General features: G+C 45.9%; 1 protein-coding gene across 1 annotated transcript in view; it reads left to right on the forward strand.

Moving 5' to 3' along the window:
• LOC115511752 (teneurin-3) overlaps positions 1-22,741 on the forward strand; it is a 194,696-nt gene that overhangs the window by 169,938 nt on the left and 2,017 nt on the right. The window contains exons 22-26 of the mRNA XM_032593054.1: positions 4,080-4,255; positions 5,534-5,769; positions 13,311-13,607; positions 16,684-18,295; positions 21,098-21,228. Coding sequence (XP_032448945.1) covers positions 4,080-4,255; positions 5,534-5,769; positions 13,311-13,607; positions 16,684-18,295; positions 21,098-21,228 — 2,452 coding nt within the window. The remainder of the gene's footprint in view (positions 1-4,079; positions 4,256-5,533; positions 5,770-13,310; positions 13,608-16,683; positions 18,296-21,097; positions 21,229-22,741) is intronic.

Consider the following 22,741-nt stretch of genomic DNA (forward strand, 5'->3'; position numbering starts at 1 on the left):
CCTGGTTCACCACCAAGGCCAAGCAATATTAAATAGAGCCACGGACTTGCACAGAAGCAGAGATGATGTCCGGAGGCATTTATTTGATGGGAAGGCCCCTTTTAGTACGTAGGGTCAGTGCATCTCAGAGGACGATTGGACATTTGTTGGTGCGTTGTTTCCTCTCTCTTGCGGAGGGAAAGAAGGGCTCACCTGCCATTTCTGGAAGTATCTGGAAGTCCGTGACTACTTCTTTTCTCTCATTCCCTTATCCACAGTCCCCTGGTAACCTTCCTGTCTCTTGCCCATCTTGTTTTCATTTCTCTTGGCATAGGTGCCAGTCTGTGAAAATGTTTTCACTGATCCACGCTGAAATTAAAAATAAATAAATAAATAAACGACGCGGAGATTTTTTTTTTTTTTTCCCCACAAAACTTTACTTCTTCCTTTTAAACAGCTGACCCTCACACTGAAGGTAGGTCCTTTGTCCCATGGGTTTCTTTAAGTGGCCTTCCTTTATGAGATGACGGAAGGTAACAGGTAATAGTTTTTTAGACAAGAAATCTACGCTGGTCCCTCATTTTTTGCCCCCTGCAACATCGGGGCAGTCTGGGAAGTGCTCCCCACGTGCCCTGTGACCTTCGCCCCTGGGCTCTTCCAGTCCTGCCATCACGTTGGCCTGACGAAAGCCTCGCTTTCCTGTACCTTCTCCAGCTCCCACAGACTCGGGATGAAGCCCACCCAGGGGGCTAACAGTGGGCCCTCCCTGGACGCTCTTCTGCTCACAGCCCCCCGCCCCCTGCCCTCCTCCCCACCCGCCCTCCCAGTCACCAGTCACCAGTGCTGCCTTATCTGCGTGTCCAAGCCATGCATCTCTTTCACGGCCGGGCTCAGGTCCCACCTTGATGTCTCCTACCCACAAAGGTTACTTGTAGCTTCATTTTCCTGTGTGACCTTCCCGTGTCACGGCAGCATGACCTTGTCTCCTCCTCCCGCACTCGGGGCGCTCTGGCCGTCCGTACCCCTCACGTGGCTGCCTGTCGTTAGGTTTTCCCATGCATGTCCTCTGTCCCCAACCAGACGTCATATGCCCTTTCGTGCCCGCAGTTCCCCAGCCTTGTAGCCTGCACGGAAAGCTTGTTCAGAAACGGCGGCATGACTGCTTAGGCGGAACCTCTGAGCAGCTGTCTCGTGCAAGCACGTCCCCCTACCTGCACCTTAACGTCGATCTAGCCACTGCTCCGAAGGCACAAATTCAGAACTTCCAGGACTCAAGTGGGAAGCCGGGCCGCTAAGATCCCAGCTTCACCCTGTGCCATTCTGACTCTCCTACCCACAAAGGTTACTTGTAGCTTCATTTTCCAAAGAGCCAAAGGCTGATAGGTTAGAGTCTCGACGTGCAGCACCCCGTGGTCTACGGTGATGCACACAAAATGCCTTCCCAGCACGACGTGGAGCGTGTGGTAAGCCAGCGAAAGAGCAGAGGCAAAGGTTGGGGAAATGCTTTCTGCGGGAGAAAGGTGACGTTCCTGCTTAGGTTGAAGGGAGCTCGGAAACATCAACCAGCCAACGGGCAGAAAGGGCAGGCGAGTGACAGCAGCGGGAAGGAATCGTCAAAGTGTCTGCGGGGTGGCATCATCCGTGTAAAGCTATAGTTTGCCACTTTCCGGCAAGCTCTGTGATTTACAGGAGGGGTCATGGGCCTGGGGTCCCGGTGCATGGAAGCATCCCTTGGGCCCAGTCACTGGATGCCATGAGAGCCTGAGGGAGTCACCTGAGCACATCGTCTTTTCCTTTTTTCCATCTGTACAGTGGGAGGGAGGTGGGTGCAGTGCTGAATTTGCTCTCACGTAGGGGCATTCAGACGGATGTCAATTTCTTAAAAACACAATAGCGAGTGAGAACTAAAGAGATGCAAGAATTATGTCCGGGTTATGATCAGACCTCGGGCTGGGTTTTGTCAGTAATTCTGTATAAGTAAAGCCAGGCCTTCCTTGCTCGTTTCGTCAAGAGCAATCATTTCTTTTAAAAAGCAACGACAGCCATAAGCCACGTTAGATTTCTTTCATTGACGTCTTCATCTGCCAGGGGCATTTCGGATGGTGGGGAGGGGAAGGGGTCTGCTTTTTGTTGATCTCAGCTCTGCCTTTTATGGGTCCAAACAATGACCGCGCTTAACGGCACATTTTCTTTCTCTTCGCTTCTCGGGCGCTTGCTTGTCTCTCCTGAGTGCCCATGCGTGCCGCTGGCTAAGTAGCATGGCAAATTGTCAGATCAGGTCAGACATCCCCTCCGCCAGACTGATGCTGTCCCCACTAGATGAATGGAATCACCTCATCGTCTCTCTCCCATTCCTTCTTTCCTTCCTGTCTCTACCGTGGCATTGCCCTTGCCCCCCATCTTCTCTACTTCTGTTACCTAGAATCTTCTCAGATGCCAACCACAGTTTTCAAAGCCACTTTTTTACCCTCTAAAACCCCCTATCCTTTTATTCCAAAGTATCATTTAAATATGTTCTTCTACCCCTTATTCCCTGTTGCCCATATTCACACCGGTTATCGGGATCCTCTCCTCCCCCGGGAACTTCTGTCTTCTGCTAAGAAGATTCTTTCTCTACTGTTCTGCATCTGGGCTCATTGTAACTGGGATATGGTGCAGGTCTCCACTGCCGCTTAGAGCTTTTCTCAACAAAGCAGCCTCAGCACCCATCTGAAATCCAGGCTTACGTGTGTTGTTATCCCACGGAAGTTCCTCGTTTTCCATCTGGAATTTGCTATTTTTTCTCTTTCTTCAAACCACACTGTCATTTTTTAAATTTTCTCTGGTGCTGCCACAAAGTGTAAAGTCACCGCAAAATCAATTCTTTGGTGAAATGTTGTATCTACGATGCATATTTATGATTATAGGACAGCGTTTTAATAATATATCCTGGGGCACCTGGGTGGTTCAGTCGGGTAAGCATCCAACTCTTGACCTCAGCTCAGGTCTTGATCCCAGGGTTATGAATTCGAACTCCGTGTTAGACTCTGCACTGGGCATGAAGCCTACTTAAAAAATAATAATAAAAATAAAATACGTCCTAACATTTTAGTTACAAGTTCCTCTTCTACTTACATGCTAAAAAAGTATGTAATAAAAAAGCAAATAATCATTGAATGTCAGGAAATATTACATCTCAGTTCAGTAGACATAATAAGTCATCATTTGAGAACTCACCCCTTGCTACAGTGTCAGTACAGATGAGATAGATTGTCACCACTCCTGCCAACACTTAAGTCTGAAACTTACCATTATATATTTTTTTAGTGTTTATTTATTTTTTGAGAGAGACACAGAGCGTGAGCAGGGGAGAGGGAGAGTGAGAGGGAGACACAGAATCTGAAGCAGGCTCCAGGCTCTGAGCTGTCAGCACAGAGCCCGATGCGGGGCTCGAACTCACGGACCTCGAGATCATGACCTGAGCCAAAGTCGGTTGCCTAACCGACTGAGCCACCCAGGCGCCCCGCCCCCCCCCCACAAAACTTACCATTATAAAGAGTGTCAACACTGAGGAATAGGAAAGTTTTTTTAAAAGGCTTTATTTTCTTAGTTTGTTGAAGGCGTCACAAGATACGAAAAGAATATTTCTACATAGGCACATACATACATGTATGACTACTGTTGCACAAAGTTTTATACGTTCATATCGCTCTGCTGTAGAGGGCATAAATTAGTAAAACTTTAAAACCTGATGTAACGGCGAATTAAATCTATGTTGTAGAAAATATGGAGAATACTAAGGCATTTAATATCAGTAAACACGTTCCCTTTGAAACAGCAAATTAGACGTGCAGGAGGATTTTGGTCACACTTCAAAGAATAATATGCTGAGGTGGAGAGTTATTCTGTTTACTCTTGCTCTCACCGGCGAGGTTTTTCTGTGTTAAACAGGCTTTTGACTACTTCAAAGCACGTTTGAAGTCCTCACTCTGCACAGCTCGTGCAGAAAGACAAATATGCTTCCAAATTTGTGCGGCTGAAACTGCTGCACCCTCTATTTACAAGTAAGAAGAACCTGCAGTTTGCTAGTTTAATACCGAGTTGATGCCTCTTTTATTTAGCTATGACAGCGAAGGTCGCCTGACCAATGTTACCTTTCCAACGGGAGTGGTCACAAACCTCCATGGAGACATGGACAAGGCCATCACGGTGGACATTGAGTCATCCAGCCGCGAAGAAGATGTCAGCATCACCTCAAATCTGTCTTCAATCGACTCCTTCTACACCATGGTTCAAGGTAAGCACGAAAGCGTAAGTTTAAGCTGATAATCTTAAATGCCACTAGCACCCCCCCAGAGAACGCGGCGACCCCATTTGCTAAGATGAGACAGAAAAGGGAAGGTGAAAACATAAACCTCTAGAAGTAAGCTGAAATCGTCCATCGTCTACAGGTAGTGTTTATTTCGTGAAACATACATATGTTAGATCAGCCAGTGCCCACTCCCACTTCCAAACCCACCTTCATTCCAACTTTTCACGGGCATCATCAGACCCGTTTCGAGTCACTTTCTCCGTGACCTTCTGCGGTCTTCGGGAGGGCGTCCTCTTCACGGCCAAGTAAGTACAGCCGCTTGAGACAGAACCCCTTCTGAATCTGCACACCTTGTGGCCTTTCAGTCCACATATGATGGGATCACTGGACATTTGATACCGAATTTTCAGCGCCCACTTATGTATTATCTGGACTTTATTATTTTTTTTTTCATTCAGTCCATAGACATACGTATCCAGTATATTCATGATGGGACCGCCTGCCATATTCCTTTTTGACATAATCTTGGAAAAGCCTGTTTGCGATGACACTTGCAATTGTGAGGTCGTAGCCCTAAGCCTAATTACTAAATCTGAGTTAAACTTCTTTGACTCGTTATTTCTACCAGTCCTCTCAAGTAAGCTCTGCCGTCGTCTAAAATTAATACTGCTCAAATTCCTTTCTTCCCCCATGATTCTATATTATTCAAAAAGTTTAAATCGAGGCAGAAGGCTGTAATATAAGAGGCATTTTTGTACAAAATATAAGATGGCCCCCTTTTTTAAAAGTCCGTTTTGGGGGAACATCACCTCATTTTTTTTACATACAAGGTGTAGAACGTGAGATCTCTTCGAAAGATCTTTAGTACAGGATAGATGGGTTTAGGGGAGGGGAGTCTTCTGAGAGCCTGGCAGTCACACGCTGGCTAAAAGAGCACAGAGGTGGCTCTTTCCAGAACGTCCACTGCACATCTGTGGAGACTCAGCCCTCACTTCTTTTGTCAGGCAAATGAGAAAAAGGAATCTAAAGTGGCGAAGGACTTTAAATTCTGCCTTTAGTATGCAGCCGGTTCTGTTACAGCAGGAAATGCCAGAAATCAACGTTGTTTCGATACGTTCTAAAAGGACGTCATTGAGTACTTTTTATTTCCTGACAAGCGGAGTTCGGTCAGCATTTGAGAAGTGTGGAACCCTTCTGACTGCACAGCCAACCAAGTGTTGAGTCCAGACTTACCGTTCATGTTTTCCGCTCCTTGTTCTTCAGATCAGTTACGCAACAGCTACCAGATCGGGTACGACGGCTCCCTTCGAATCATCTACGCCAGCGGCCTGGATTCGCATTACCAGACGGAGCCGCATGTCCTGGCCGGCACGGCGAATCCCACCGTTGCCAAGAGAAACATGAGCCTTCCCGGAGAAAACGGGCAAAATTTGGTGGAGTGGAGGTTCCGAAAAGAGCAAGCCCAAGGAAGAGTCAACGTCTTTGGTCGAAAGCTTAGGGTAAGCCGGTGTCGGACGACAGGTGACGGGGCCGAGCCGTCCCCGAGGGTGCCAGCGGTCACCCTCCCCAGTCCAGGCCTGCCCTCGGCGCAGGGCCTTCCCCGAGAGCACCAGGTCTCTCCAACCGCCACGCCATTAGGTCATTCGTGATAAAAGCCAGCTCTTGGAGAAAAGCTTTTTTTCTCGAGATAGCCATGATTAAAAATCAGTTCTTCCCTGGGGCGCCCCGGGGGGCTCAGTCGGTTCAGCGTCCGACTCGTGATTTCGGCTCAGGTCATGATCTCACAGTTCATGGGCTCGAGCCCCACATCGGGCTCTGTGCTGACAGCTCGGAGTCTGGAGCCTGCTTCGGATGCTGTGTCTCCCCCTCTCTCTGCCCCTCTCCTGCTCACACTCTGTCTCTCTGTCTCTGAAAAATAAATAAACGCTAAAAAAAATTAAAAAGAAAGAAAGAAATGGACTGGCCATTGAAAGGTGGATCCTTTCTTTGCATCCTCAGCATTTTTAAAGTGTAGTTGGGATGCATGGGAGAATATCAATGACAGAACCTGACTGCTGCGTCCTCACTATTGATTTGTATTGTTTTTATGAGAAATGCAACGATACTTCTGATTATGCTAGTGTAATTGATCTGTGCAGAATGTTCTCTGCATTGCCTTGTTGGGTGTTGTTTTTTTGTTTTGTTTTGTTTTTTTCCCTCCCTCTCACATCATGGGCCAAATATAACTAGAAAGCAAGCTGTGATTTATGTCAGCTATTTGCTAGAGACAACACAGATTAGGTACTAAAACACAGGTTACAAGAAACCTCCTTCAGACCACTGTAAACTGAACCTGATTCATCCTTTCTATTAGCAAACAGATTTTAGTTGATCAGATAAATGTAGATAACTATTCCTAAAATTACTTCCCCTTGCCATTAAAAAAAAAAAGTACTTAAAAAAAATCAAGGAGAGAGAACACAACATGAAGCATAACCAATAATGTCCTTTTTTTCCTGCACCAAAAATGGCTAAATTATTATTATAACAGGCCGGCATTATATACCTTGACAGTCCTTCCGAGTAAGAAACAGCTAATGCATGCTGTCTCTGGCTCTTTGCAAGACATAGAAATGAAGTAGGAAAGAATCAGTAGATCAAACACAGACTGTATCCAACTTACAGGTCATGTTCTGATTCCACTTCAATGTCAAGGCAGGTGTTGGGGACGCTCAATCCGTGGTCTCCTGGAGCCAGTGCCGTGCGCTCCCCCCTGACCCACATCCAGGCTGTGGGAGCCAGGATGCCCCAGCTCCGAGCCCCCCGGTTCAGCGGCTCTGGCAGGCAGGAGCTAGGGGAGGCCAGAGAGAGGCTTGCTCAGTGGGAGAAGTGAGGAGAAAAAGCGAGAGAACGCTAGAAGGGAAGAGCACGGTTAGAGTGGAAGGGAAAGTGACAGGCAAGAAAACCAGCTCCAGGCTTGTGATCACGTCCGCAGGTCGGTCTGTGACCCAAGGACGCGGTAGCTCCCGCCTTTTCCTCCACTGAACTGAGGAATCAGTAGCAGCTTGCACCCCTGTGTGCTGTGCCCCCCTCCACTTCTTCCCAGGCCCACTGCTGCCTTGGGCCATTGCAGCCTGGAAGCGAGTTCACAGGCCTTATCTTATCCAGCTGTATCCCTATAATGGGCATGATGTCCCTGGACACATGCGCACCTGTGCACACACACACACACACACACACACACACACACATACACACACACAGTCCCACCTGTTCTCAGACACAGGACTTCCTTCACCAAAAGATACAAACATGCTGCTCCCATTTATTGCTCTCCATTCCACATACCAGAGATGACAGAGCGCCGACTAGAATTCCAAAAACGTGCGTTCTAGGTCAGGCTCCACTTTTTTGTTAATGACGAGCCTTATGGGGAAATCGTAACATCTCTCAGACTTCATTTGCCTCGTGTATCCCATGATATCCGTGTCAGGATATAAGTAAGTTAACATTATCTAGACAATATTGTAGCATTGTGACGTTATAACAGACATTATATATGTTATAGATATTGACCTTATAGCACAGACCATGCATACAGTATTAGATACGCTGGATACAGATAAGGGATAAGTACCATTTACCCTGCCCTGCCTCCATTTCACACAGTTGTTACAGAATCGAATGAGATAATGTGAGAAAATACTTTACAACTAAATAAAAGGCGGGATTATATATCCCCTACCCCTAACCTGGAGAACCTCTACCACATATGCAGACATTAGGCATTTATACCCACACGGCGGGTGAGTAAGAAAGAGCCATTTCGCACCCTGGTTAGGAAAACAGAACAAAAGAAGGAAGAGTGTGAGAAATACTTTGCCCAGGAACTGACCACGTAACATGTTGCCTTCTCTTCTTGGAGACGGGCTATGTCTAAGTGTATCCTCTGTTTCTTTGTAACGTGGCTCTTCTAGGCATGAAAAGAAATTTAGGACGAGTAGAGGAAATCCTGTGTTACATCTCTGGTTCTCTGCCTGATTCAAAATGAAGCAAATACTTTCTCCGGGGGAAGAAAAGAGAGTGCGCGCAGGCATGGGTGTTGGTTTCTTCTAAACAGCGGAACCACAGTGCCTTGGCAAGATATTTCAGAGAATATGCTATTCAGAGTGGCCTGTTCAGTCACACTGCAAGGAGATTTCTGGCTGATATGTGTGATCGCTCTACTAGAGACAATGCCGAGATCACAAGGGAGGGTTTCTTACTTTCAAGATAAGATTGGATGTGCCAGCTCTGACTGCTAATGCCATTCCTCTGTGGTTCTGAGGGGGAAATTCTGGGGAGAAAGTGATGATCTGAAAATCTGGTGGAAGGACTGGATGTGGAGTCTGCCCGAGAACATCTCCTCCCTTACCTTCCGTTATTTCCTAGCGGAAACTTCCTTTCATTTCTTAAGGTATATGCCTGCATTCAACCAAGTGCCTGACACAGAGTGGGCGCTCAGATATTTATTTGATGAATGAATGAGGAGAGGCCAGCCTTATAAGACAGATTATTTCTCTGCATCAAGATCTAAGAGAGAAGCTATATGAATAGCACATCCTTGCAAATGTTTGACTGCTATAAACAAACCTAACTCTAAGTAGCTTACATAGATATAATAGATATAACACCAGATATTGTAGCTTAAAAGAGTTTCTTTTATTAAGCAAAGAGTAGAAAAGGAAAATAAGAAACCAGCAACATTTAAAGCATGTTCTATGAAACATGCATTCAGGCGAAAGGGAAATACCGTAGGAAATAACAAGCAAATGAAATCGAGGGATGTGAAAAAGCATTGCAAAATAAAGATGAGACATTTCCATGGCTTGCTTTGTTTGTGGCCAAGTTAAAAATAAAAGACACAGGCATGAAAATTGCTTGTCTCTCTCTTACCATGTTGCTGGACACTGGAACCAGCCTTTAATCAGTTATAAAAAAAACCAAAAAACCTGCTATGGCATTCTGAAAAGAAAACCCATCTTCTAAACTTGCCCAGAATTCAGATGCTTTAAAGGAGAAGAATTAGTGAATCGTTTCAGAAGGAAATCCTCAAAATTTGAAAGGTGAGAGGGTGTTTAAAGGCACACGTAAATACGATAGCGTGCTTCGATCTTCCTCTGCGCGTCACGTTAGCGTGCTATGCTGTTTCTCACTTGGAGCCCAGGGGCGCAGCTTTCGATGGGATTGTGCAGTGCGGTTAGCACTGGCTGACGTGCAGAGATACAAGACGATCTGCAGCCAGTTGATGTTCCAGCAGCGACACAAGGGAGCCGTGATGTTGTCACCAAGTATCCTGGGTAATGAGCCAGCCCTCCCTCGCTTCCCTCCATAACCTTCCAGATACGTGAACATAATCCGATTGTGCTTTGTGTCTGTAAACATAAAGACTGTGTAACGTCTTTACGCCTTGGTTTTCCAAGCGTTCTACGGGGAAGATGATAACTACCCCCCTTCCCAATATCAAAGGGACGCTGTGATTCATTATAGTCGTGCTGGACATGATCTTCGAAAATGAGGAATTTTCCGTGCTTACTTGAAAGAAATGCTATGGAGCACAAAGGACGTCGTGGTGATCTCTTGTCCAAACACGACATTTGGATTCATTTTTATGTAGCTGGAGGGATGGTAATGATCTGATCTAAGGGTTTTCATCTTAGATGAACTATTCAATTTAAATTGATATTTTTTTATATTAAAACTATTAGAAGGCCACTGGGGCGTGGAACAGTGCTGGTCCTTTATGATTGTCAAAAAAAAAAAAAAAAAAAGGTTGGAAAGTTGCCATAATTTCAAAAAGGTGTAGTTAAAGTAGGACCGTGTCCTAGAACGGAAATGTCCCTTGACTTCTGCCCTTTGTTTATAATACTGGAAGGAGAAAGTCTGGGCGTGTATGGAAAGAACAGAGAAGTCAAAAGATCTGTTAGTATCTTTTGAAATTTTACATACTGAATAACAACGACTTGTGCCTGGAAACAGTAAGGGTGGTTAAAACCTTGCCCTGTGCTGGGAATGTTGGGGAAAACACAACCCATTCTAATTTTTCCCCCACTGCTTCAGCTAGAGGACGCAAGAAAGGCATTGCATATACAGTGGTCATCTGGACAGAAAGGAAAATGTAAACTTTTACCCAGATGTTCAGTCTCACAGTGCTTCTAGATGTTTCCGTATGGTGACATGTTCGGTATGGTGGCACACACAATGGCTACTGTAATGACACCCACTCGCCCGTCACCTGGGTGCTCTGGCACTGCGTAGCCCTGTCCACAAACGAGAGAAACGAGTCGAGTGCCATAGAAGGGGTGCAGGCGGTGAAAAGGCGGGCTCCGGGCCTCTCCCTGCCCGTCTCCGTTGAGTACCCAGGCCCTCTTAGCAGGCCTGCCGTCCAGATTGCTCCCGCTCTAACCAGAGGCGACGACGCTGCAGAGATAAAGGGTGGTTGAGGCAGGCAATAAAGAATTGAAATACAGGGGCGCCTGGGTGGCGCAGTCGGTTAAGCGTCCGACTTCAGCCAGGTCACGATCTCGCGGTCCGTGAGTTCGAGCCCCGCGTCAGGCTCTGGGCTGACGGCTCGGAGCCTGGAGCCTGTTTCCGATTCTGTGTCTCCCTCTCTCTCTGCCCCTCCCCCGTTCATGCTCTGTCTCTCTCTGTCCCAAATATAAAATAAACGTTGAAAAAAAAAAAGAATTGAAATACAAATTAAAATGAATACGAAGTAAAATCAAACAGATGAGGCAATCCTGTGGGCAGCACAGTCTGTGGGAACTACACAGTGAGGCTCACATGGCTGTCGGCAGCCTGGAATAACCCAAGGAAGGAGAAAAGAGGGAAACTCTAAACATTCAGCATTGTTTTTTGTTTTGTTTGGTCTTTTCCCTTTTAAATCACAATCGGAGAAACCCAAGAACCATAGGAAACCCTTCAAATCGTGCAAAACCTCTTCCTAAGGCATCGATAATTTTGTGCAAATAGAAGCTGAAGGCTGGATTCTGCCAGTTCAGTATTGAGTCAGTTTGATAGCAAATCAAATCCTCCTACAGGCTTTAAAATACATATTTGTGAATATTAGCTAGCAGCTTCTCTCCGAGGTCCGCAAAGCAGTCTGCAAAGCCAAGCTCGTGAGGTTTCACAAAATTCACGTGAGGCAGGGACTAACATGCAGACGTGTCCACGTGGGAAAAGCCCAGAAAGCCTTTCGCTGGCTGGCCAGTCAGGATCCAATCAGGGTCATTGACAGAAGCCTAAAGCCTCTCGTGCAAGCGCTTCACGGGTCGACAAACAGCTTCAGAGAGGCGAAAGCCCAGAGTCACGCTGCCTCTAGACCCTGTCAGGTATGGAGATCAGGCCTCTAGACTCCTGGGTTCCTCTCCCCAGCTCCCCACCCCACACACACCTGACACACCTATGGCAGAGCGGGCTATTTCCCCCACCGCCGCTGGATCTGAAAGGATTGAACTGGAAAATGAAGATGTCCTGATTTCCGTCCGGGGTTCTACCCTTTCTCAGTGTCCGCGAGTCACCTGGCTGGGTGCTTTTGTGCCCCCAGCATCACTTCACCTGTTAAGCATGAACTTCTGAGTAGTTTATATCTTTACTTCTCTGTACCTTTCCATGGACTTTGCAATACTCCCCTTGAACCACTGACTGGAAAATTTTAAGCCTAAAGAGTACTTTTTCATGGGGCTTGAATGTCAATGATAGACTGCACAAATTAGTTTTATCCCAGATTTTACATAATATACATGTGTATTACATGTTCACATACACATATATGTTCACATGTATGTAAGTGTGGATGTGGCGTGCGTGCATATGTGTGCGTAACCGACCGGTGGCAACTGTCCGTTTTGAAAGTTCTAGCTAAGACATGTTCGTGTAAGGGTAAGCTTTTCCCATTTAATTTTTAACAATCCAGTAGTCAATCCACATTCTGGTAGGTACAAGCTATCACCCCCCCCCAAAGCTTCTATCTTGCTGTAGAAATTCCATTTTTCAAGTAGAGTTTAAATTTTTTTTTATGTTTATTTTTGAGAGAGAGAGACAGAGTGCAAGCAGGGGAGGCACAGAGAGAGGGAGACACAGAATCCGAAGCAGGCTCTAGGCTCTGTCCTGCCAGACGTGGGGCTCGAACTCGTGGAACTGGGAGATCATGGCCTGAGCCGAAGTCGGACGCTTAACCGACTGAGCCACCCGGGGGGCCCCGTTAAAGTAGAGTTTAACCGAGGCCACATTTCCATTGCCGGAACGAATGCTGGATTGTACGTGCCTCGGATCACAGACAGTAATAGCCAAATGTAGTCAAAGATTCTGGACATTGCACAGAGCCACAGAGAGACCCTATGACAACAACATGGTGTTAGATTTGTAAACTTACAAGACTCAGACCGTGTAGATGTGGGAGCAAAGCATCTGAAAGTCCCTGCCAGTTAACCAGATGTTATCAAAGGGAAAGGCATTCTAAAAACTTGTGACATTTCAGCACTGGGCCAAAAGCAATGATCATGTTTGTAACCCCCTGCTATTGAAACTCATTAATAATTTACAGTAATGGGGGTTCCAACTTCTACTTAACCTGTTCTTCAAAGGGCCGGAGTCACATTTGCCACTTTTATTTAATGTAGCCATGATTATTCTACTAAGCAATTATTTTCCAGGGTCTTAGGGAGGGAGGGGCCTTGAGTAATTTACAGTGATTTACCAGCTTCATATCTTCTGGGCAACCGTTAAAGCAAATACGTTTTGGTATTTTTTCTTATCGGTTGTACTTTAAGTTTACAACATTTAATTGAAAAGGTTTTGAACAAACGCCAGGCTGTCTTTCTGCCTAATGAAACCTTTTAAAAGAGCTGTTAATCTACTGCCTTGCACTTGTACCCAAGAAGTTGCTAAATTAATTTACTGACAAAAGAGAATCCATCATCATAAATGGTGTTTAAACAATAGTGGGGGACTCTGAAGAGTAATAAGGGACTAGCGTTGGAATAGCATGATGTATGTGATCGTGCTGTTTGTGTTGTAACAGGTTAATGGCAGAAACCTCCTTTCCGTTGACTTTGATCGAACAACAAAGACAGAAAAGATCTATGATGACCACCGTAAATTCCTGCTGAGGATCGCCTACGACACGTCGGGACACCCAACTCTGTGGTTGCCCAGCAGCAAGCTGATGGCCGTCAACGTCACCTACTCATCCACCGGTCAAATTGCCAGCGTCCAGCGGGGAACCACTAGCGAGAAAGTGGATTATGACGGCCAGGGGAGGATCGTGTCTCGGGTCTTCGCTGACGGCAAAACGTGGAGTTACACCTACTTAGAAAAGGTACGCCTGTGCCGTGAGAGTCAAGAGGGAAGCGATGATTAGTAGTTCTCAGCGATCACCCAGGGCTCTGCGGGGGAGAAAAACGGTGGCATGTGCCTGAGCTCCATTTGTTATTCTAAGCATCAACATGTAAGTCACACTGGTACCGCAGTGATGAATTTCTGCATTAGCAAAGTAGTTTTTCCTTAGTTAAGTTCTACTACCTGAGACCCTTTTAAGTGATTTATGCCGCAAACAAACAAGCAATCACACTGTCCACCTGCCAAGTTTGTACATCGACAACATCCACAAATGAGACCTTGAGCATGGAAGTCATTTGTAAATAATCTCCGTGCTAGCTCTTTCATTTAGGAAAGAGCCTTACGTTAGCACAGTTGAAGCTGTCACTTTTGTGTTGTTGCTGGCAGAGCATCAACATAGCCATAAAAAGCACGTAGATCCTATTTATGCATTATTAACCAAAAGAGGCTATTTTTTTTAGAAAGCCACGTTTCAGGTGCTCTGTGGCGTCTCTCATTTCTTCTGCATATCCAGGGCGTAAGCATCCTATCTTAAGACTTTCGTCCATTCTTCAGCTCTAGGCACAACACCAAAAATGATTTAAGGTTCTCCACGCGCCAGATGCCGAGTCGCAGTCTGAGAGGTGTGGGGCCACTGACTGTGGTCCAGAGGGATGAAAGCGAAGGAAAAAGAACAGGGAACCGGCCACCTCCCTGCAATTCCCTTCTTAAAAAACATAATCCACCAGAGAGCGCGTTCACGGAGCGTTTCATTTGCCTTTGAGACAAACCTTAGCGCTGGGAAATGGTCCCATTTTGCGTTTCAATACCTGTCACGCCCCGAGCATGCAGCAGCCTAAGTTAGAAACTCAACGCTTCATGGTGACCGCCTCCAGCCTTACGCGCATCGCACACAGTGACCTGTCACGTCCGAGACTCACGTCCGTGCCATTGTTGTGCTCCCCTTACGTGGTCCTGTTCACCTAGAGGTGCTGTACACCACTCCTCAGTCTAAACCTTAACCCCGCCGCATGGGAGCCATCCCGTCTGCTTCTAGACAGCCGAGAGACGCAGGCCACCCTTCCAGAGAACCAGTGTCGGGTTCAGAGGTCACCACTGGCCACCTCCCAGCTTCGGAATCCTTCCAGCCAGGACCCTACTTGCCAGTCAGTCTGTTTCTCGCAGACCTGCTTATCTGCTCTCCTTCAAAGAGACTCACCCTTGAGACAATGGACCGTGCCCATTAGATGACAAGTTTCCCTCCCCGCTATTCATCACACTCATTAGCTACTCAACCCGTGATTTGTTGAGAGACCACAGAGGAAGCCCCACTATACACACACACTTCCCTGGGAACCGGTCCTCGTGCCTGGGAAACACGTCACCCTCCGGCCTAACAAACCCCAAGACAGCTTTCTCCTGAAGAAACTGGGAATGGATAACCATTTCATATCCTGGAGCACTTTTCCCAATTTAAATTAAGTACATTACAGAGAAGCATAACAGAAACACCCAGACCCTGAAGATTGATAGTAGTGATCATAAATGTCACCGAAAAATGTTTCGAAGGAGACAAGGAGCAGGTCATTGATAAGAGCCACTGTCCTGAAATGACACCAGCGGTAACTGAGATCAGTCACACTCTCATTCTCAGTGGGGATCGGAGAAGCCAACAAGTGCTTTCATCATCTCCCAGATCCCTAAGATCCACCCAGACCGTTTCCATTTCCTTGCTAGGACAGGCACGCTAGGCCAAAACTTAGAGCAAGACAAGTAATATTTTATTAACTCCCATCAGATGGGATTTTAAGTGACTACGCAGCTAGGTACTACTTCCTATGAATTTAGCAAGAATCCAAGCCTGCCTTAGCGCAATGCCAACTGTCGGGAACCGTCCAAGGCATCCACCTCACAGCCTGCGGACAAAGACTGCCCCTAGGTGCGCCCGTAGCAGAGGGCACTCAGCAGAAGCCTGTCGCCCAAAGTGCTTTCAAAGATGGTGGACAGTAAAGAGAGAGGGAGCGAGCCTTGGACGAGGGATTATGTGTTTCTCTGGCAAGAGCAAAGCCCGAGTCCCGGGAGGGCTCCTAACACACACCTGCTCCTAGATCTGCGGTCATTCCATTTGGCCTCGCGGGGTGTGGAGGAGACCTCCTGAAAGGAGACAGTCGCCCATGCTCTGCTTTACTGTTTACTGTTGAGCCTGAGGGTTGAGCTTCCCTCAGGCTGGCCTAATAAATGACCGCCTTTTGTCTTTCTGCGGACGAGCAGAGCTCCTTTTAATCTGTAGGTCTATTCACTCCCTAACTTAGCTCCCAAGTCGAATGCAGCCCAGAAACCGTTCTTACAGCACCTGGGATTCAAATCAGATTCGATTACTTACAAGAGGAAATTTCAAAATGCAGGTTTTATTGTCATTCCAGGTGACAGGTAAGCATTTGCAAACCAACAAACAAACAAAAAACCGTATCTGGGTCCGTGTTACGGCTCTCATCGTGCGAGTTAGCGGTGTTTGTCGACATCGATGCTTTCCACACACATTCTCCAGTGTGGGCTCATTTTATGTCTCTTCTTCATAAAGTAATATTTTGAATGCTGTGCTCCTCCCCCAGATGCACTGGAAATGAAAACGTGATTTGAGTGGCTCTTCAATCAGATGAGGGGGAAAAGCCACCTCACTAAATAATTGCTAATTATGGAGAGGATCGCATTTCCCATATGCTGTTTTCTCCTTGAAACATTGTCTTTAAAGCAGCTTCGCGCGTGCCTGTGTTATGACTTATCCAAATCCATCGACAATCTGCTGCCTGGCTGTGAGTGCCTGGAAGAAGAATGGTACAGTTGTGACAAGTGGCACATTAGGAATCTTGAGCCACTAATTGCAGAACCCCTCACGATTAAGCGTCCAAGCAAATTAGGCAGGGACTCGTTAACAACATGTAAGGTCAAGGATAACTCAATTAAGATGAAAATCATTTTCGCCAGCGGAATGTTTGTGTATATGTGGTCACCGAATCTCTGCTCTTGCTCCCCCTGCTCACGAAAATATTGAGTAACAGTATGTTCTGTCTTTGCAGTCCATGGTTCTCCTGCTCCACAGCCAGAGGCAGTACATCTTCGAATATGACATGTGGGACCGGCTGTCGGCCATCACCATGCCGAGCGTGGCTCGCCACACCATGCAGACCATCCGGTCCATTGGCTACTACCGCAACATATACAACCCCCCAGAAAGCAACGCCTCCGTCATCACGGACTACAATGAGGAAGGGCTCCTTCTGCAAACGGCCTTCCTGGGTACGAGTCGGAGGGTCTTGTTCAAGTACAGAAGGCAGACCAGGCTCTCGGAAATTTTGTATGATAGCACGAGAGTCAGCTTTACCTACGATGAAACGGCGGGCGTCCTGAAAACCGTAAACCTCCAGAGTGATGGTTTTATTTGCACCATTAGATACAGGCAGATTGGTCCCCTGATTGACAGGCAGATTTTCCGCTTCAGCGAAGACGGGATGGTAAATGCGAGATTTGACTACAGCTATGACAACAGCTTTCGAGTGACCAGCATGCAGGGTGTCATCAACGAGACGCCACTGCCCATTGATCTCTATCAGTTTGATGACATTTCTGGCAAAGTTGAGCAGTTCGGAAAATTTGGAGTTATATATTACGACATTAACCAGATCATCTCCACGGCCGTAATGACGTACACAAAGCACTTTGACGCCCACGGCCGCATCAAGGAAATTCAGTATGAGATATTCAGATCCCTCATGTACTGGATTACGATTCAATACGATAACATGGGCCGGGTAACCAAAAGAGAAATTAAAATAGGGCCCTTTGCCAACACTACCAAATACGCTTACGAATACGACGTTGATGGGCAGCTCCAGACGGTTTATCTGAATGAAAAGATCATGTGGCGTTACAACTATGACCTGAACGGAAACCTCCATCTGCTGAACCCGAGCAGCAGTGCGCGTCTGACGCCTCTTCGCTATGACCTGCGAGACAGAATCACTCGACTGGGGGATGTTCAGTACCGGCTGGATGAAGATGGGTTCCTGCGTCAGCGAGGCACAGAGATCTTCGAGTACAGCTCCAAGGGGCTTCTGACTCGCGTTTACAGCAAAGGCAGCGGCTGGACTGTGATCTATCGTTACGATGGCCTGGGAAGGCGTGTATCTAGCAAAACCAGTCTGGGACAGCACCTGCAGTTTTTTTATGCGGACTTAACCTATCCCACTAGGATTACTCACGTCTACAACCATTCCAGCTCAGAAATCACTTCTCTCTATTACGATCTCCAAGGACATCTTTTTGCCATGGAAATCAGCAGTGGGGATGAATTCTACATTGCGTCAGATAACACAGGGACACCCTTGGCCGTTTTCAGTAGCAATGGGCTTATGCTAAAACAGATTCAGTATACTGCATATGGTGAAATCTATTTTGATTCCAATATTGACTTTCAGCTGGTAATTGGATTTCATGGTGGCTTATATGACCCACTCACAAAATTAATCCACTTTGGGGAAAGAGATTATGATATTTTGGCAGGACGATGGACGACGCCTGACATAGAAATCTGGAAGAGAATTGGGAAGGACCCAGCTCCTTTTAACCTCTACATGTTTAGGAATAATAACCCTGCAAGCAAAATCCATGATGTGAAAGATTACATCACAGGTAAGCATTTTATTTTTCCTTTCCAAGTACTGAATAACTTCAATCCTTATATGAACACACAGAACAACCGGAGTTTCTTTCTCTGCCCTTCCATTTTATTCACGCAAAATCAAATGCCTAACCTTTTCAAGGTAAGTATTTCTCTATGAAACCACAGAGAAGCCAGAAAGGGAAACCGAGACATGGTTTTTTTACTTCCTGTTCTGTCTACAGTGCCCAAGGCCGCAATTTTCTGAAATGATGCTGAATGAAGAGAGGTGATATGGGGGTATGGAAAACAGGGTGAACTTGGGAGCCCCCAAATTGGAGTTCCAATCCCAACCTGTCTCTGTTAAGTCGTGTGGCTTTATACATAAGTCACATATATATATTTTTTTTTTAGTCTGTTCCCTTAACAATGAGATGGGGAGAATAATGCCTACCTTATGGTAGAAGATGTGATAAAATATATGTAGTTCTGCTTTGAACGGTTAACTACCTTACAAATGTGTCCTGTTGGTTTTCCTCTTATACGTGTGTGAAGCTCTGATGGAAGAATCAGTGTGGCACACAGCACAGTGTGACTCACCATCTCATCCCTCTCCACCACCATCACCTTGGGACAGTAAAGGAACAGCTTCTCCCACCCCTTGCTTAGCCAGTGGGTCCCAGTTCCGTTCTCACTACTGTCTTAATGCCACCTGGGGCAGCTCTTGAACGGTGGCACCACTAACAGACACACTAGTTTTTCTGCCAGTGTGGGGATACGAAGATCTTTCCAAGTTTAGCGCATGATCCAGGTGGGGGAAAAAATAAATAAATAAATAAATCATCTGATCCCACTTCTGCCACCACAAAACCACCAGGATGAGAGAGACCAGGGCTATGCAAGCACCACTCTGGTTCCTGACTCCTCCGCTCATCCTCCACTGCATGGATTCTGAATCCTTCTGGTTCCACCTTCCTTTCCTGAATTACACTACCATAATCACCCTCTGTGCCGCATTTATGTTTCCTGGAAGCAGCTTCTTTCCTGTTTCCTCTTTTTGTCTTTGGTTTGGTGTGAGGCTTTCCGTTTTGTTTTGGCTTGTGTTAGATGCTCCTCCAGGCTGGCTCTTTTCTTGCGCAATATTGGAGGCATACTGAGACGCCTGTTTTCTCAGTTCTTGGTACAGCTCTCAAAATGCTGCCCTCTGTTCATTTCACATCTGCCTCCTGCTTCCCCAGACTGCCGAAAGCTTGTCATAGCTCTCCTCCGCGTGAACCAGCTGACGCTCCCTTCGTTCGGAATCCTGATTCAGCAACACCCTCATGGTATTCTCCTTCGGGTGTCTCATTACACATCTGCATCCGAGTCCCATGATGCTGGCAGTATTTTTCAGTACTTAACACCCTGTGATTTCTTTCTTTCTTTCTTTCTTTTTTTTTTTTTCACTGTTACACAGACATCATTCATAGTAGGAGAAACTTTGCCCCCGACACTACCATTCAGGAGAATTTTCTCCAAAACATAAGAACCCTTGTAATCTTATATACACTCACTCTCTCACTCTTGCTCTCTCTCTCTCTCTCTCTCACTCTCTCTCTCTCACACACACACACGCAGAGTATCACTTTCTATTCTACATGATGAACTTGGGATTTCTCTCTACCACCACCACCACCACCACCAACAACAACAACACCCCTCCTTTTAAAAGAGGGAGAAAACCACTGGTTTTATAGCCATATGATGTTTGGACACAGGATCTGCCAGCCTGGTGATGAGGTGAGAGTTTGTGCCCCAGAGAAGGAAATAGGAAGCAGGTGGTTCTCCATCATCCTGGCAAGCAGTTTACCACTGGTTATTTAAGAGGTGTTGACAGGGTCTGGCTGAAATGCTGGAAAGCCCACAGCTCCTGAATTCATCCTCTCCTAGCAACGTGGACTACAGGGAATGCCATAGCAGCATTTTCTGAAAAACATCAAAAGAGAGATGGAACAGCATAAAATATATTAGGTGAAATGCAATTTCAAATTTTCCAGCAATGTGCTTAATATATAAAATAATCTACACCCAACTGTACTCATAAAGCTGCAAGCCTGCTGAGTAGTTCTGTAACATTATAACCTCCAGAATAGAATAAAAGCCTGATTCTGAGCTTAATGGCTTTTGGAGTCACATGGCAGTATTTTAAAATACCATTTTAAAGGTTTCCAGGTTCTCTCCCCAAAAAGTTCGCCTCCACCTGTGCACAGTGAGCCTTTGAAGTCATAGCTGATGGTGATCAGAACTTCTGTGCCCCTGGCCAGTCCTGCCAGCCTTCAGCATTCATCTTTGATTAAGAATCAACTGTTGATTTTAATTCTCTCAATTTAGGGGTTTTATTAATAGAAAATGGGTTGTGGAAGCCGCATATCCTTGGGCAGTCGCTTTTGAAAGCCAGTAACATACAACTTCTATTTAAGACCAGTCTTTGCTAACTACAGAATCCCTTTGTTTTCCTCCACTGGGTCTCCTTCGTGCTGCTGTGCGTTGTTGTTACCCTCCGTTACCACTTATTCCTCGCACAGGATGCAACTTCGCACTCGTGACAGTTTATCTGGTCTCACCGAGTACCTATTAGACTGGGTTTTCTGTAGCCCTTGGCATCGTTTCATCACTGAGGCTGTTGTCTTCGTGTCTGAAAAGAGAGGGTGGGTGTCGCATTGTAGAACGAAGGCAAACATCTTGTGTGTGAACTTGGGTGTTTTGTTTTTGTTTTTTAGTTTCAGGTAAGGACTGAAATTTCTGAAAGCACAAAATAACTCTAACACCTTTCCTTTCGAACGTTCTTCCCCTAGATGTTAACAGCTGGCTGGTGACATTTGGCTTCCATTTGCACAATGCTATTCCGGGATTCCCCGTTCCCAAATTTGATTTAACGGAGCCTTCTTACGAACTTGTGAAGAGTCAGCAGTGGGAGGATGTGCCGGTAAGAAACAAAAAGCAAAACTATGAAAAGGTGATAGATGGCTTATCTGCGCTTACTTCCCCCTTTAATCAGACTACCCTTGTGAAAACTGCACCGAAGACACTTTTTGATTTTTTTTTTTTTTTGGACTCTTTTAGGGAAGAAAAACATCACTTCCCTCCACATTTCTGTTCAGCAAACTAGGGGCCTGTTAAACAGGCTTAAATCTGTTCTTAGTGATGCTAATAAAAACATAAAAAGACACTATCCGAAGGTAATAAAATGAGGGAGATCATTTTTGAGTGCAAGGTTTCTACAGAGAACCCCCCTGAAAGCACATTTATAGCGCTTGGGACCTTAAGGCAAAGATACAATAAACAGGAGGGCAGGGGATTCATATTACAAATTAGCAGGCCCACAAACAACGCCACGAAGTTCACCTTTTTTCAAATATGAACAGTGTGTCATGGGGAAAGATTGAAAATAAAAATAAAATGTCCTCTGGTAAAGCTCCATCTGCAACTGGGTGTTTATAGAATTTTCCTGAAAATAACATTTCAGGAGGTCTATAATTGTTCCGAGAGCTGAAAGAAAAGAAAAAGAATGCAAAATTGCAAAGTCAAAGCTGCCATTTCAGAAATTGGCACTTTTAATTCCCACCATTCAGAGATCAGAAAGGAATGTACAAGAAAACACTAGAGTTTCTAGCTTAAAGCAAGAATAATTAAAGATCAAGAAATTGGGTTACCCCATAATGATAAGGAGAAGAGAGTGCAGAGTTTCTTAGAAAGATTAATCCCCCCCCCCCTTGAGCAATTCCCTATGATTTCAGTGAATACAAAGAGAAAAGGCAATCCTGGCTAGCGCGCACACACACACACACACACACACACACACACGTATATTCAAACCTAATACCTCTGTTTTCTGGTACATGTTTCATACTTAACATAAAACAGTTCCTTCTTCGGGGCACCTGAGCGGCTCAGTCGCTTAATCATCCGACTCTTGATTTCAGCTCAGGTCACGAGCCCATGGTTCCTAAGATCAAGCCCCTCGTGGGGCTCTTTCCCTCTTTCTCTGCCTCTCCCCCACTAGTGCTCTCTCGGTCTCTCAAAATAAACTTTAAAAAAACATTTTAAATAAAAATGAAACAATTTCTTCTTCAAGATGTCACCTTTACATTTTAAGAAGCAAAACGCATCGAGTTTCCAAGGTCTGGCCACCATTTTAACATTTCTAAGTACAAATACGTCTACACCAATAAAGTGTCATGGAGAGAAGACACCGTGAAGTTTCCTAGTGCATTTGAACAGGCATGTCCTAATTGTGTACGACTTTCCAACATGTCTGAAAACACTGAAGTCTTACTGTACAAATGGACTTGCCAACTTTGTTTCCTAGGCAGTCTTGTACATACGGTGCAAGTTCTCTGTCGAGATAAGCGCACCATAAGGACAGCTCAGGGAATCCCCGCCAAAGACACTGAGGCTGCCCCAAGTGCCCAAAAACAAATGTTTCTTTCACTGCTGCA

Source organism: Lynx canadensis, chromosome B1, assembly GCF_007474595.2.
Source record: "Lynx canadensis isolate LIC74 chromosome B1, mLynCan4.pri.v2, whole genome shotgun sequence".
In the NCBI taxonomy this organism is placed as follows: domain Eukaryota; kingdom Metazoa; phylum Chordata; class Mammalia; order Carnivora; family Felidae; genus Lynx; species Lynx canadensis.